This window comes from Siphateles boraxobius, unplaced genomic scaffold (assembly GCF_051911475.1).
Source record: "Siphateles boraxobius isolate OS27281-9 unplaced genomic scaffold, OSU_SipBor_1 32, whole genome shotgun sequence".
Classification (NCBI taxonomy): domain Eukaryota; kingdom Metazoa; phylum Chordata; class Actinopteri; order Cypriniformes; family Leuciscidae; genus Siphateles; species Siphateles boraxobius.
Window position 1 is genome coordinate 4514950 of NW_027508942.1, and position 17884 is coordinate 4532833.

The 17884-nt window shown below is 38.0% G+C and overlaps 1 protein-coding gene across 2 annotated transcripts in view; it reads left to right on the forward strand.

The window, feature by feature from the left end:
• The window catches only part of garre1 (granule associated Rac and RHOG effector 1), a 46479-nt gene that overhangs the window by 14300 nt on the left and 14295 nt on the right, over positions 1-17884 (forward strand). For both annotated transcript variants that reach the window (XM_077194645.1, XM_077194644.1), the window contains exons 2-7: positions 4742-6068; positions 13319-13531; positions 14045-14185; positions 15014-15109; positions 16489-16650; positions 17344-17502. In XM_077194645.1, coding sequence (XP_077050760.1) covers positions 5565-6068; positions 13319-13531; positions 14045-14185; positions 15014-15109; positions 16489-16650; positions 17344-17502 — 1275 coding nt within the window. In that variant the 5' untranslated portion in view covers positions 4742-5564. The remainder of the gene's footprint in view (positions 1-4741; positions 6069-13318; positions 13532-14044; positions 14186-15013; positions 15110-16488; positions 16651-17343; positions 17503-17884) is intronic.

Consider the following 17884-nt stretch of genomic DNA (forward strand, 5'->3'; position numbering starts at 1 on the left):
TTGTGTTTGCAAGTTTTATCATTGGTGTATTTGGGGACAGTTGTTTTGCCTGTCAGGAACTGGCTGGTGGATCATGAAAAACAGCTGCTCGCGGCCCGATACCAGTTCTTGTGTTTCTACACAGGCCTGAAATATAACACAGCAGCCGTTTGGTTTAATATAGTAGGACCCAGCAGTCAGAAAATATCTATTAACCTGGTGTATAATATATGCTCTTCCATTCAAAAGTTCGGGATCGGTAGGATTTTTAAATGTTTTTGAATGAAGTCCCTTCTGCATTTATTTGATCAAAAATGCAGTAAAAATAGTGAGATATTATTACAACTTAAAATAATGGTTTTCTCTGTGAATGTACAGTAAAATGTAATTTATTTCTGTGATCAAAGCTGAATTTTCAGCATCATTACTCCAGTCTTCAGTGTCACATGATCCTTTATTCTAATATGCTGATTTGCTGTTCAAGAAATGATTATGAATATGATTATTATCAATGTTGAAAAAAAGTTTTTTCTTTTCATATTTGTCTGGAAACTGTGATGTAATTTTATTTCTCAGGATTTAAATAGAAAGTTCAAAAGAACAGCATTTTTTTAAATGATATTTTTTTTATACATTATTAATGCCTTTACTGTCTCTTTTGATCAATTTAATGCATCCTTGCTAAATACAAGTATTAGTTTCTTAAAGATCTTACTGACTCCTAACTTTTGAACTGTAGTTTGTGGTTTATCTGAAACAGCTTGCAGTGAGACTTAATTAATATTTATATTTAAATAACATGAAATCGTAAAATTTCTATAGACTTTAGAACTCAATGCACAATCCCTTTTACTGCTGTGTGTCTGTGCATCTCTGGATAAATGTGTTTGGCAACGAATTGACTACTTTTGTGTAAGGATTTTAGGATCATTGTGGAATAAAACAAGCTTGCATCGATATTATCTGGTTAATTGAAGGTGTGTAACATACATTATATCGTGTCACAATATATCGCAATACAAAAATGCAACAATATGTATTGTGGATAGTGGCAACAATATGTATTGTGTATAATTCACCCAAAATGAAAATGACTGTGAAGAAAAAATTCAAGTTTACTTGAGTTTTAGTGTCATTCCTACAATTAACTACTATATATAATGTTATATAATGTTTAATAATGCAGTGGAGGAATATTTTTGTGGGTCCTGCTAATGCTAAATGTCTTGTTACCAGTAAAAAGTGGCCTACATTATTTTAATTATAACTAGACGGTGACAGAGTGCAAGCATATTAGTCTAAAATAATTCTGTATTTTCAGCTACAAAATCATGAATATTTTTATTCTGGTGTCTCTATTGTCCTGTGCTTTGGGTTTCCAGCATCAAGTCCAAGACTATTCATTTTAATCATCAGTAAACAAAAAAATTGTTAACCTTTTATCATATGTCTTGGAGTATCGCAATATCGTATTGTGAGTTCAGTTACGTGATATGTATCGAATCATGACATGAGGGTATCGCTACACCCCTGGTTGATTGTGTGTGTCGAAGGCTCATTTGTGTTCTGTGAACGGATACTCCAGTATTGCTCTTTTGTCAACACTAAAAGAAGCTGCACTGACAGAGGAAGCTCTGGACTTTATTTAGCACGAGACCTTCAGCACAGATGATCGTTCATCACAAGACTTCCTTTTAATCTTTTCTCTGGGCCGTGGCGCTTCCCAACCGTCTCCCATTCGGCTAGTGTGTGTGAGGCTTGTTTTTGTGCCACCCTGTTTCCACTGTTGTGTGTTATTGAGCAGGTAAAGCAGCGAACGCTTTGACCCGGTTGGCACTGAAAACACAGTTTAATCCACAGGGTTTACAGACAGGAACTGTGCTCGCCTATTCCTTGTCATGCGCTCAGAGACCGGGCTTTTACAGGAGACAGACGTCTGCTCTTCTCTTTCTGAAAGACACCAGATGCTCACACGAGGAGACCGAGTCTGTCGTCTAAAGGTGACGCTAGTGTTTGTCTGCGATTTGGTCCCGTTGCGCAAGTGAGCAAGTGTTTTCCTAGATAGCTGCTTGCTGTTTGTCAAAGGAAGTGAGATTTTGAGGTCACTGGAACACGGCAGATAAACATTAGGGACGTCTGGAATGATTTTATGCCGTTTAAAAGCACAAGTTACCATAGTGGCACAATGACAGTGGAAAGAGACACTTTTTAGTATGAAATACAGCAAAATATATTCCTTAAAAAAAATTCTTAAAGCATTAAATTGATTTATTATAATGATTTTTTGTTAAGGAATAGCCTATCACACAACCATCCAAGATATTTTTTCATCTATATTTTAATATTCAGACAGTATACTTCTGTTGTGTTGTGCAGCACCTAATTAAAAATGTATGCAATGTTCTGATATTTTCAATTGGTTACATTTTAAAAGATTGATTCAATTTGTTTTTTATTTTAAATATAAAGTACATTTTTATGAATTCATTTAATTAATAGACACAATTTTTGATGATATATTTGAATTAAAACACCAAACACAGAATCTAGAAAAAGTAAAACAGAATTGTGGGGGAAAAACGTAGTTTACATAAACAAGTAGAGGTCCAACAAACATGTGAAAGGATTTCCTTCCCAATTAATAGGATGAAATGAATATCGCCATAAATACTGCTTTATTTTAGTGTTTCCGTTACACTTGTAGAACTCTAGTAATAGCTATATATTATGCATAATTACATGCAACTAACCTTAAACCAAACCCTGAACCCCATAGTAAGTACATGTAGTTAATTATTCTAAAACATAATTACATTACACTGTAACACGGACATCTTAATATAGTATTTCTGAATAATTTTATTGTAATAATATTTTTGGGCCGTGGGATGTGCAAAATATCGTTTTTCTTCTAGTCCATGGGTTGTCTTATATAAAATGGCACGTTTCACGCAGGGTGTGTTTTTGTGTTCAATAATAGACTCTCCAGCACCTGTGTCTGTCACCTGAAACATCACGACTTGAGCTGTGAAAATGAGCAAAATTGTGCAGCATTTTTTTTTTCTTCAGCTTATGCAAATCTGACTGGACTTTTTGCATAATGACAGACCGAAACAACACGTCTCTCATGGGTTTTGCCCGATGGTTTTGAATTGCAGATATTGTGACGGGCTATGGCCCTGTTCTGTTCTTTAGACAGTGGGATGCTGTGCTCTTTCGGATCCTATTGTTCTGTCAGGTTTGAATAATGAGAGTCAAACACTGATTTTTTTTTCAAGGCCCATTGTGATTTGTTGTGTCAGTGCCTGTCATATAGAAGTGTTTACTAACTCATGCATTACTTGCTGTTGCTCATTGCAATTTAAAGGTACCTGTAAAAGGAAATTAGTAAATGTAAGCATCTAAACATGCTCCATTTGACATGAATGATTCCTCAAATCATGTCTTGTTGGAGAGGTGTGTTGCATCAAGTATTATTTAAAGTATTTATTAATATTTTTAATTTATTAATTAAAATATTTTTAGTTTTCTTTTTAATTTTAGTACATTTTTTATGTGCTTTTGCCATCTGTTATTTAAAAAAATTTTTTTTAGCACTTCAACATACACTTATTTAGTTCTATATGTTTAGGTTTTTCATCTGATATTGGTTTTATTTTTTCAATAATTCAATAACTGAATAATTTCGGACCCTGGTTCTGTGCTGTTAATTACCCAAGTGATCAGACACACTGTCCATCGCAGAATGGTAAAAAAAAGTAATTAATTATTGATTTATAATTTCACTATAGCGGTAATGATACTTTTTAAAAAGCGATAAAGACGTTGAAGAGACGTTATGTTTCCGCTCGCCTGTTTTCAATCAGATCATTAAAATGTAAACTCTCAAGTTTTCAGACCCAGGATCCAGTATCCAAATGCATTTGAACAGTCAGTCCAAAACAGCAATAATGCAGAGAAAACCTGGCCGAGTTCATCAGAGATCACAGAGAATAGTGGATTTGGCTTCAATTTCTCTCCTATTTTGTGATTGTTTCGGATCAGCCCAAGCCGTTTCTCATTGTACTAAAGAAATACAGACTGAACTTTGACTCAAAACACCCAAACGCTGCATGAGCATAATGATGCGCAAACTACATCTCTTGGGTGGATAAAACAAACCAGTGTCACGCTAGTAAAGTTTTGATGGATGTCAATTGTAGTCAAGGTAAAGATGTAAAAGTCGTGCATTAGGCGCACAAGACGAGTCCGTTATTATTTATGCGCAAACAAACCTCTCAGCCAGTACACGAATCGCTACTGAAAATTTGTAAAAATTTGGAAGTTGTGTACGTTGTGCCAAAAGGGAGGCTTTTGACTTTAAAAACCCCTGATTCAGGCTTTATGCAGTTGAGTGGTTTAATGACCACTAGTCAAGTCACCTTCATTTATATAGCGCTTTAACAATATAGATTGTTTTACAGTGATAATAGGACATTAAAATAACAGAGATTGTTTTGGCTTTACAGCAGCTATAGAATAAAGTTATTGTCCAGATAAAGTTAGTTTTTGATTTATTCACTTCCACTGCAGAGATCATTGGTGATTAACTTGCGGGCCGATTACACGACACGCTTTTAGATGAAAACAAACTGTACTGTAATCAGTGTGGCGTTTGAAAACAAACGTCTGATCAAATCAACATGAAACGCTTGGAAACAAATGTCAAAGCACATCCTCCCTGTGAGATCTCACTGACGCTCTCTCTTTGTCTCTTTCGCAGGAAATGACCGAGAGGCCTTACAGATAATTTGTGCTTTTGTTGCTGCAGTCCGCGTTTGCCGAGAGACCCCTATCTGGAAGCACATTTGTTTCCGTTGTGAGTATTAACTACCTCAGGCTCTGGAAACGGATCAAGAGAGACCTGTCGATCTCGTGTGATCCACCAGCCCCCCCGATCCACTGTTCGGCCCTCAGAAAACCCTCTGACTGACTGGATCCGTCAGAGCGGCTCAGGCCACGTCACCCTGTAGCTCACGCCAATCCACCAGGCTTGCTGTTGAACGGTGTCACTGTTTTTCCTCCTCTGAAAATTCATATTGTTTTTGCTGACAGATTTTTAAGATTTTTCTATTTTTATTAGAGGCCTAAAGAGTTCGGAAAGAAGGGTTTTTCACTTCCATTTGAAGGATTGATTATGCACTTTTGGATTTTTGTCCAGAATTGAAGCTGTGCTTGGTGTGTAAGTGATGTGCAGATAATATATTTTTTTCCCCTTGTGAAGAACCAGTAATAATAGAAAATACCTGAAGCTAATTGGAGTTGGATTGCTAATTCACTGGGATATAAGCGGAAACGTTTTGATGTGAGCAGCGTCCAGAGTTGCAGCTGGGCTGCAAGATTTCCTCAAACCTTTCTTTGCACCGCTCTCATCTCTCAAGAGTGGAATACTGTCATGACTTCCCCTCTGATGGGATCTTTAAGCAATCTATTTACTTAATTCCAGGAAACCCAAATTAGGCATCGAGAACTTGTGCACATAAAAAATAAATTCAAGAGTTGTCTGCTTCGTGAGGACCGACTCTTCCTGGGCACGTTGCATACTTATGTATTGTTGCAGTGCGCAAGAAAGTAAAATGGACTACAAGCTGCGCTTTTTGCTTGGCGGGTCCAAGCACAAAGTGCAGCAGCACCAGCAGTTCCAGTTGCCCGAACTCAGCCGGACCCTCAGCGCCCCGTTGGGCACATCTTGCTCCACCCCTTCTCCCATGGCAACGATAGGCTCCTCCCCTTCTGGCTGTCATGCCCCGCCTCCAGGCGCTACAACTGCGATCGCGGACATCCAACAAGGCATCTCCAAATACCTGGACGCGTTGAACGCGTTCTGCCGTGCGAGTGCGTTCCTGACCGAGCTCTTTGGTAGCGTGTTTCGGGACTCCCGTTACTCCAAAGCGGCGATGCAACTGAAGGACGTGCAGGAACATGTCATGGAAACTACCAGCCGGCTCACCACGGCAATAAAGCCCGAGATCGGCAAGATGCTGATGGAGCTCAGCGCAGGCGCGGCTAACTTCAAAGACCAGAACGACTTCAGCCTGCAGGACGTTGAGGTAGGTCACACGAAAACAACCTGCACAGATATTGATACATGTTGATGTTTCTGCTGTCGTATCAAGAATTGGTAAATTTCTCTATCTATTTTGATATTATTATAATTATTATGATTTTTTTTTTTTATAGGCGCCTTACATGACACTCAAGGACAAACATAATAAAACAAATGTTCATTATTACAGCCTGGATAGAAGTATAAAAGTATAAAAGTTATGGCATAAAAGCCTGCCGAAAAATATATGATGTATCGCTATTGGGACATACTTTATATTAGGTGCCCTTAACCACTATTTACTTGCATCAAAAAATAAGCACAATGTACTTATTGTGTTCATATTGTATTGTAAATCACTTGTGGTGCTATTAAGGTGGGGTACGGGTAAGGTTAGGGACAGGTTTGGTGGGTTAAGGTGTAAGTGAAGGCTCAACAGTGTGATATATAGTTGTAATTACATTTCAGGTCTTTTTAAATTATAAGTACAATATAAAAACATGTATGTACACAATAAGTGCATTGTATTAAACGGTTAATTTAAATGTTACTACATAGTAGCCTAATTAAAGACACCTAATATAAAAACCCGCTAATGAAAAACAAAACAAACAAACACTCATGTAGGATTTTGGTCATATCACCCACTCCTAATTGTCAAATATTTGAGATTACAATATTGACCAAAATAATTGTGATTATGATTTTTGTCATAATCGAGCAATTTTTTAATTTTCATTACAAAAATATAGTATTTATTTATTTTAAACACTAGAGCATGGGGAAAAGTTAAATCATACACTTGTATGTAATCATACACCTCCATGTAGACTGTACATGATGTATAAGATGAGTCATATTTACCAAAACAAATCATCACATCTTTCTGACTTTTATTTCTGAAGCAGCATACAATACTACATTCTCTTGAATAAATGATTCAATAAAATACAGTTTTTAACAGTCACTTGTCAAAACAATGTAATCGATAAATGCGATATTTTAATATTTAATAATGATACTATGAGGTTGAAAAGACTGTTTGTGTAGACAGACGTTTGAATGTATGATTTTGTCAAAGTTTAATAGACAGACAAATTGAAAGATGATCGCGTGGGTGTTTGAATCGAGATGATCACAGTCTTTTAAAGATGAATCGTTTATCTCTCTCTCAGTATATGAGCAGCGCGAGAGCTTTTCAGTGCTTTCAGTCTCACGTGTCTTCCACGCGTCCACTTGGGATATTACGTCACTCAACACTCATAGATGACGACATTTCATCCTCTGTTGAAATGAAAGTTGCTAACTTCTGTCAACCTCATCCATAAGCAAGGACAAAAATAAAGCAAGTGAATTTGAATTAATATCGATTCTGGAATTTAAAAACATAGATTTTAGAATCGTAAAAAAATAAAATAAATCGTGATAGCTAGGTGAACCGATTTTTTTCTCCCAGCCCATATACTACTGTTAGTCGCTGGATGCTGAGTCTCCATCAGCACCCGTGTTTTTCCCGCTCTTGTTTGATTTGTGCTTGGCACTGAGGTGAAGTTTGCGTGAGCCCCTGAAATATCTTCCGTGTGTTGTGGTCATAAAGAGACACTTATACGTCTAAATTAACTCAATTCTGGTCAAGTTAAAGACAGAAATGGCAGTGGTGAATGGGGTAGCTCCGCCCCTAACTTCACCCCCGCTCGCCCTTTTTTGTGTGACATGCATCAGACAGTCTGTGGGTGAGACTAGCAACTAAGGGGTTAAGTGTCTTGCTCAAAGCACAATTTTAGATATATAATTATTTATAATTCTTATAAATCCAGCTCTACCTGCAATCAAACCTCTTTATATAAATACAATATCGGTATGTCTAAATTCGGGTGATCACTTATATCAATGTTATATATATCATCATATCTTCCAGCCCTAAAACTTGTATAGTTTTTTGTCATTGTTTATTTAAAACCTCTTATTATGCAGAATATATGATGGTAAATATTTAATTGATGAGTTGTAAATACAATATATAACAATTAGGGCTGGACGATTTTGGCTAAAATCATAATCGCGATTAATCGAACAAGTTACCTAGATTACGATTATTGAACGATTATTTAAAATAAATTCTTTCTCATGTGTCACTGGCAAGGCTTATACTGTAAATATGTTCACGGTTATTTAAAAAAAAAAAGAATGCATAATCCTATCTTTGTGATTCTAAAATAAGGAAACGCACAGATAGCTTTTAATGCTTATTTAATATTTCAAACAATTGAATCAAACAAAGCATACAATGCTTGAAATAAAAACGTCTTAATTAAGTTTTAATGTAAAAAGAAAGTTTCCTAAAAATGTAGAAAATAGTTATTTTTGTAAACAAAATAAATTATTGTAAATATTGCCATCTTAAAAGTAAAATATAACTTGTATAAAACTAAAAAAACTAATCCTTTTCATATTGTGTAGGATTTGTAAATGCTTGTGTTATGGAAACCTGCTTTGTGGAGTGGAGGCACGTGTTGCTGGGCGTTTGTCAGTCTCTCTCTGTTTTTTCGCGTGTTTCTTTGGTACAAGCGGCGCCTGTTGCTGAGTCGACTCAGTGTTTGAGTTCCCTTTCACACAGAGATTCCGGAAAATACACGGATAAAGTGGCCCGGGATTTGACCCGGGTTCGTTTGACTTTGGTTCATTCACACTGCCAGTGATTTTCCGGAATCAAGAGAGTGCGTTCACACAGACACACACACCCCGCAAAGACACGTGACATGTCCCAGCGGCGTCTATAGTTTGCTTATGAGCTGCGATTTCTCTCGAGAAACCACGCTTGTGCATTTTTTTTCTCTGATTCGATCATAAACTAGCGCATTACGAACCGTTTCACGCTGGCGAACGATCCGGCTTAGCGCCATCATTACGACACGGCATTGATTATGACTTTTGTTCACACAGCGCGCGTTCCGGGACTGAACACGGCAATGTTACTATGTCCCCAACCTGGCATCAATCCCGGGTCGTGTTTGCGTTCACACAGAAGGTGTTTGTTCTGGCAATTTCCCGGGATCAACGCGCTGTGTGAAAGGGGCTCATGTTGCTTGAATGTCGCAGACTGGACGGGGCGGAGTTACGTGACTACACACGCGGTAATATGCTTTAAGGGGAAAGTACATTAACACACAGTGGGCGGAAATATTAATAGGATTAAAAAACCGAAATAACCGACATGGTAAAATTACGTCGGTTCTAGGTTCTGAATTTCGGTTTCGATTATTTTTCGATTAATCATCCAGCCCTATTAGCAATACAATTTTACCCCAAATTCACCATATTATTGACACAAAAATGATAACTGCAAATCCACGTTTCGCTGCCTGGATCCAGTTGTTTCGGTGAATTGCAGCGATCCATTTGCTTCTCTTTTCTGTAGCTTTCGGCAGTCTGTAGAAATCAGAGTACACTTGTCAAATCTAGCAAGTAAGGGGTTAAGAGTCTCGCTCAAAGCACAATTTTAGAAGAACAGGAATGCTTATAAATCCAGCTCTACCCGTGATCAAACCTGGGGTGTTTGTGCTTGTAGTCTTGATGCTTCCCATCAGCCTGTTGTTACTCCGGACACTGATTATTTTTCAAAGGCGAGGAGAGGCCTCCAGATCTTTTATAGAGGAATTCCTCTGTTCCCAGATATTTTCGGAAACCAGATGCGCTCTCTCTCTCTCTCTCTCTCTCTCTCTCTCTCTCTCTCTCTCTCTCTCTCTCTCTCTCTCTCTCTCTCTCTCTCTCTCTCTCTCTCTCTCTCTCTCTCTCTCTCCCTCTCCCCCCCCACTCTCTCTCTCTCTCTCTCTCTCTCCCCCCCCCCCCCCCCCCCCAAGAGAACATACTTTCATACTTTCCGTGTGTGTTGTGCTGGTCAGTCTCCGTGTCTCGACTCGAGGGACACATGCGAGCTGAAATGATGCCTTTATGAGCGAGGGTTTGCGCCCCGGTGGATGTGGCTTCACACCGCAGGCCTTTAAAACGGGCACACTGTGGCAGGGACCCGGGCCAGACCTGCAGCTATAGAGACCAACTTTACAAAGTCCCAACGGAACCTTGTGCTAAAACACAAAACGCCAAAGTTTTTAAAAGTATGTAACGGGATATTCTGGTAATTCCAAGTTCTTTCCTCCTGAACGAGTTTACTGTGGAATGTATTCAAATATTGAAAGTGTTTTATAATGTTTGCACAAGCAAAAATGTCCTGAATACTCAAACAGAAGCTTTACAGCTCGTCCTAAACAACCATTCCGGAAAGTTACGGCTCTGTTTTGGACAAGTATAACGTGGCTTCAAGTGTTTAACTCTTGTATTTTTGTCTCTTTTTTTTTCTGACACTTAGAAAGCAAAAAAAAAACATTCCAGTTTTGATGCTTTAAAAAAACACCAGGGCTGGGTTTCCCAAAAGCATTGTAAGCCTAAGTAGATCGTGGAACCGTCACCACCAATGGTCTCTATGATCTATGTCTATTACTGCGCTCATGATGCTTCTGGGAAACGCAGCCCTGGTGTTTTTAAACCGGCAAAACTGGAATGTTTTTTACGTTCTCTGTCAAAAAAAAAAAGATGAGACAAAAATACAAGACCGTTGTATTTTTAACAATATACCACTGTGTTTTGACACTGACACTTTCATGCAATTTTGGCAGCTGAAATGCTCTGTTTATTAGTCACGGCCTACTGAATCATGAAAGAAACCGCAGGAAATGTTTCTCAAATGCACACGTATATTAGCAGAACACGCTCTCTGTAAACACGGCACAATCTTTACAGGCGGCAGCTAGTGTCTATACAGCGTCTTGTATTTGCTAATGAGCGTTTTTGTTTGCAAGTGGCCCTTCCTGCCTCGCGGGAATCTGCCTGTTGTGTGTGTGTGTGTGTGTGTGTGTGTGTGTGTGTGTGTGTGCGCGCAAGTTCATTCTCCTGTTTACGTTCGGCTGGCAGGGCGACAGCAGGGTATTCCCGTCCCCGGGGTGTGTTACCTGACTCCACGATTGTCTCAATGAAGCGCTGCTACAGAAATACACCAGTGCATCGCTGGGCCAATCAGCAGCGCTCTTCTTTTTGGGTCTTGGCGTGCCCTCAATAAGAATACTGACCCTAGATCGGGTTTCGAAACCCTGTGATGCGATTTGTTTGCATATGAACAGTTGAACAGACTGATTCTGAGAAGTTTTATTGGGATGTTTTCAATTCTATTTGCTTTCACAGTGTTCTTGGCCTTGCACTCTTTTGAGTCACTTAAGTTTCTATTTCTAGTATCTAGTAAACATTGTATTTAAATTCATTGTTAATAATAATAAAAATAATAAATAATAAATTATATACAAATATTATTAGAAACAATGATAATAACAATAATGCAAGTAAATATTATATATTCATATTTATAATTATAATTTATTATTATTAGTAGTAGTAGTAATATTATCAGTGTTTGTAATCATTAAACAGTAATATAATTTTACCCAATTTCCTCACATTTTATATTATTTCAAGGTTGTTTTAAAAGCCTTTGAAATCCTTTATTTAAAAAAAAAAGCCTTAATCCTTTTTAAAACTATTTTTTATGTCTATATATAGATAATTTGTAAATGTGTGCATAAAAATAAAATAAAATGGGATCTTTTTTTATCAGTGTTTCGTCTTCTGTCACTGTATGTGAAAATCAAGAATCAACTTTGAATGAAATTTTATTTATTACATATTTTATTTTTCTGGACCTTAAAATAGTGTTTGGTATTTATTTGAAACTAGTTCTAAGTTTCACTTGTCCAACTCTTTCCTGTGGTTCTCACCAACAAGAATTTACGTCGAGCCCTGAAACCATAAAATTAGCTTTGAATAAAGAAGTTCAAGTAGTGACCTTACAGTTAGTTGACTTATTAGTCTAAATCTGTCTTTAGCTTACACATTTAAGACCGGTTCCTATCTATGCTTTCGTCTCTCAGGTGCTTCTGCGCGAGGGGTGAAAGACTGAAACTGGCGCCACCTTGTTTTTCCTGTCTCCTGTTGCACAAGATGGCATATTTCTGTCTTTACAACTTGGCCTGTAGATATTTTCAGCAGATACCTGTAAAAGAAACCCTTTCTGCTGTGGGTGGGGGCGACAGGCCTGTCTCCTGCCTTCGCTCTTAATGACACAAGCACTTCTGACTCCATTCTATGCCGATCTACAGCAATTCTGAATCTTATTCATTATTCTGCTTATTGAAAACATACGCAGGGCCAACAGGACAAAGAACAAACATCGTAAGTGGCCTGAGCACATAATGATCCAGTGTCTATATCACATTATTTTTCCGAGCTTGTCTCCACTTTCCCGTGCTGATGAGTAAGACGTGAGCCAGGAAAGACTCCCTATTTAGGAAGCGATACGACGGTAACACTGTAAATCTGTTCAGAATGCTTCTGTGTCTGGGAATGTTCCCGAACGCGCTCGTTACTATCGGGATCGACCGCCGTTTCCCAGAACTTCAAGCGCTGTCTGGGGCGTTGACCTCGATGGGGTTTCTTGGTCTTGATGGTTTTGGTTCTGCATATTAATAAAACATCAGCACCAGATGTACACCACTGTTTATAGCCTGAATTATGTGTTTGAAGTCTGTTATATGTTGTATATGTTGCTGTTATTTTATATATAAATATATATATATACAGTGTATATACATGCAAATATTTCTTAAATATATACGTGCTTGTGTGTGTGTGGGGGGGTGACAGGCCTGTCTCCTGCCTTCTCTCTTTATGAACCGAAGCAATTCATGCATTGCAATTCTGACTCTATTTTGTGTCCATCTGCGGCAATTTTAAATCTTATTCATTATTCTGTTTATTGAAAACATAGGCAGGGCCAACAGGACAAAGAACAAGCGCTGTAAATGGTCTGAGCACATGATCCAGTGTCTATATCACGTTATTTTTACGAGCTATATGTATAATACATATATTCAGTGTATATATGCAAATATCCCTTAAATATTTACATGCATGTGTGTGTATTTATATATACAAAATAATTACACACAGTACACACACATATTATTCATATCATATAACATATCATTTAAAGGCTGAATCTTTTTCACATACATCAACTTGAGTGACTTCTTTTGATAAAAGCAGACTCTGCAGAGTAATATGCATTGATGAATCATTCACATTGAGACCAGGAAAGAGATTTTGGGCTTCATGTTGTGATTAAAGGCTTGATGTGACTCTTCTTCTCAGGTGCTGGGCCGCTGCTTCCTGACGGTCATGCAGGTGCATTTTCAGTTCCTATCGCAGGCGTTGCAGAAAGTCCAGCCGGTGGCACAGTCCTGCCTGGCAGAGGCGCTGGCACAGGTTCAGGAGAGACGTGGGAATGCCCACACGCAGAACACAAACCCCGGGCCCCTGACGGAGCTGGAGGAAGCCATCCGCTCATGGAGAGGAGCGTCAGAGGTGAACAACACCACCGATCAGTGCACTAACAACCAGCCTGGAGTTAAAATGATTTAATAATTATCAATACATTTTAGATTTAAAAGTATTTATATTCTTATAGTTTTTTTGTGATATTTACCCATTTTATTGTCCAAATATTATTTTATAAGGTCCAGTTTGTCATGCTTTTCAGTTCAAACTGCATGCTTCCTCAAATACTTACCAAAAAATAAACAAACTGATATAGTTTAGTCAGTAAGCCCTGACAATTTTTTTTAAAATATTTAAAATATATTTATATCATTTTATTTTGTAATATATTTAATATTTTATTTATATATTTTTATATTATATTTTATATAAGTTATTTACTCATATGTTGTCTTAATATTTTGCAACGCCCAGTCTGTCATGTTCGGTTCAGACTGCATTCTACCTTCCTTAACTACTTGAATGAATAAATGTTTGCAGCAGCAGTGTAGCAGGAACTTTTGTATGTTAAATAGGGGTGTGTGTGTGTGTGTGTTTCAGGTGACGGCGTGTCTCAGGGAGAGAGGGAGAGACGGCTGTCTGTCTGGCATTCAGGTACAGCAGCTCTTCTGCTCTCAGAACACCTCCATACCTGAACACCAGCTCAAAGAGCTCAACGCCAAGATCGACAACGCTCTACAGGTGAACACACACATTTACAACAGTTTACTGTTAGTGCTGTAAAAACATAATAAATGAACGTGAATCTGTTTGTCATTGTAAGTTTTCTTGGAAACGCTTCATTTTACAGTACAGTACTTACAGTGTACTTACCTAGAAAGTACTGGGTAATATAAGGTAAGTACATGGGTTTAGGTTAGGATCAGGTTCAGGGTTAGTACCTAGTTATTACCCAGTTATTGTAATTACTGTAATAAGTACATAGTATGTACATGGGAAACAGGACTGTAAAATGAAGCGTTAACGTTTTCTTTTTGTGATGACTGGTGGGTTATACCATGTTATCACAGTTTCATTGTGATAATTATTTGATAAATGCTATTATCTTAGTATGTACATTGTATTGTATTCTTTTGGCAGAATGCAAAGCAACATCGCATTTAAGTTATACTGTATACATTTTATCAGTTAATTAATTCCCGGGGAATCGAAGCCATGACCTCGGCGTTACTAGTGCATTGCTTTACTGTTTGAGCTACTTGCTATAATTACTTTAAAACTATTTTAAACAATAGTTATATCAGAGCTCGTATTAATTGAGCACATTAAATATTTTTACTGTAAGAATGTAATGATCACTTTGGAAGTGAAATGCACAACATTGTGATGGTGCAAAACTTCCAGTGACCTGGAACAGGATTTAATGTAGAATCAGATCTTTAGTATTATAGATCCAGACGTTTATAGTACTATTCAAATTTAAAGTTAATTATTTTGTATTCTGTTAATAATGAGGCTTTTTGTGAGCCACAGACTGACCCACTGATGTTGTGTGCATGTGTGTTGCAGGCGTATAAAGTGGCGTTAGACTCTTTGGGTCACAGTGAATACGCGCTGAAGGCTGGATTTCACCTTAATCCCAAATCAGTGGAAGCAGCTTTGCAGGTATGTGTGTTGTGTGTGGAATTACAGCTTAGTGTAGATTACAGCTTCTCTCAGGATGTTCATGTGTTCAGCAGTCGCACACAGAGAGACCACACCTGCAAACTTGTCGCTTTTCGGCGACAATCGCCTTTTTCTTGGTCAATTGGGTCATTTACGTGAATCGTTTAGAACCGAAGAGTTTTTTGGGGGGGGGGGGGGCGGGGGTATTGTAGGCCATTTTTCCTGCCGACCAAAATTTCGTTATTTCAAATGTAGGCACGTTGCGCGTGGTAAGCGCGCTCATAATCCGCCGGAGCCACCACAACATTGCCCAACATCAAATTGCAAGCGGAACGAAACTGCTCGTTATTGTGTGGTTGACGGACCGTTTATCAGTTTGGACCAAAGCAGCGCGAGCCGATCTTGATCAAGCGACACTGTTACTACACAGCGCTAATAAGAGATCCAGTAAAGGAAGCATTTGAATTTAGATCTCCTGCGAGATCTAGTGAGAAACATTCACATTTCTCCGTTATTAACGGATCAAACAGCACTGACATGGAAACCAGGAAGAAACATTGTGCCATAAATTAACTATCCAGTGTCCACAGATCAGCAACATTCACCATGGATTAACTGTAGTAACACTAACTGCAACCATGGAAGTTTGGCAGGAATAGTAGGCTACAATGCCTTCAAGTAACATTACGTCGGTTTTATTTTGACATTATGAATACAATTGCTGCCCTCAAACTAATCTGAACTAAAATATGTTTGTTTATAACTACTACAATATTACATTTCATTTTTTCCAAGGAGCTGTTTTGTTTTATATGCTCCTAAGAAGAGTAAATTATAGCTCCAGAATTGCTCAAAGTAAAAAAAATATCATACTTTATGATGTTAGTTTTCATTTTAAAAAGAATTAAAAAAATTAAATCAAGGAAATGACCAAAAACATAAAACCTGGTAAACAGTAAATTCTAACAACATAGGGCTATTTAGATAAACAATCTGGCGAGCATGTTGTTTTAGGCTAATACACTAACAGCAAATTTCTGTTTAATAAAGCGCTCAGAAATGTGTGAGGCCGCCCCCCCCGCACAACACTTTTTTTACTCCGAGGAGTTTGTGTTCACGGGAAGAAAAGTCTGTTCACCCGCCGGCCATATTTGCAGATATTTCGGCATCAATGACACAATTATATAGCATTTCAATTACGCAACTTCCTCAGAAGCTCTCAAGCTGTTACTTGTAAACATGACTTTGTTGTGTTTTCACAGGCACATGCATTTGTGTTGTGTGTTTATTTGGTTTAATTGTGTGTGTGTATGAACAGTGTTTGATTATTGACGTGTGTGTGTGTGTGTGTGTGTGTGTGTGTGTGTGTGTGTGTGTAGGGCTGCTGCAGTGACGCTGAAGCCCAGCAGGCTGGACGGTTTCACACCACGTCTCAGCCAATCCAGTGTGAATTACCCACAATTCCTGTCCAGATCGGCTCTCATCTCCTCCGAGGAGTTTCCTTCAACGAAAGTGCATCAGATAACCTCAAGCTTAAAACGGTATTCTGTTCTCTCTCAGAATACAATATTATGAATTAGGACTAGAGATAAGATCTAGGTGGAAATGTAATCTATGGATAATAAACTGTAATAAACTAGGTGGAACATGCATGTCTCAGATGGTTTGAAACACTGATATGTGAATCTCACAAAACCTGATATTTCACACCCAAAACAAAAATAAATTATATTTTTCATTAAGAAAATGTGGCTTTTTAAAGACCATTTAAGGTCTTTTTTTAAAATTATTATTTTCGTGACAATTTTTACTTTTAATGTTATGCTCACTACTATTCAAAAGTTTAAGGATAGTGAGTTTTTTTTTCTAAAAGAAATGAATACTACTATTCAGCAAGGATGCCTTAAATTGATCAAAAGTGACAGTAAAGAGATCTATAACGAGGCAAAAGATTTCTATTTTAAATAAATGCTCTTCTTTTTCAACTTCTATTCATCTAAGAATCTTGAAAAATAAAATGCATCACAGTTTCCACAAAATATTAATATAAAGCAGCTCAAATGTTTTCAACATTAATAATTATCAGAAATGTTTCTTCATCATATACAATGATATACAGAAGCGACCCTAAACTTTGAAACAGGAGTGTCTATTATTTAAATTGTATAGTAATTTTACAAATAAAACATAGTAAAGAGAATAATCTAAATTCATCAAATGTAATCTTTTCCTAGCATGCCGTGCTGCAGCTGATCAAAGATGCGTTGGACCAGAACGGCGTGGCGGTGCGGGACGACTCCCCCGTCACTGAGGTCCTGAACCAGGTGTGTCCCTCCAGCTGGAGAGGAGCCTGTAAGACCGCAGTGCAGCTGCTGTTCGGACAGGCGGGACTGGTGAGTTACATATGTTTGATTAACGCCAGAAAGTCTGGTCTACATTAGGGGCTTTCGCACAAGAGGGACCTTTTCATAGTTCCTAGAACTATTGGCGGAAGTTCCCGGATTTTGGCGTCTTCGCACCGCAGAAACTCGGAACGAATTTCTAGGAACTCCTTTTGTAGGAACTAATTTAGCTCCTACTTCAGAGTCGGTCTAAACCAGCACTATAGGTAGGGTTGCCAACTTCAGAAAAGAAAAATACGGGACAATCGTGGTTCTTTACAGGAAAATAAGGGACACTCATAATATTTGAACTGTATCACACAGTATATGTCATTTCAGGTTCGTATTTGTTTAAAAGGTTCTCAGACATAAACACATTTGTTTTGCTTGACCT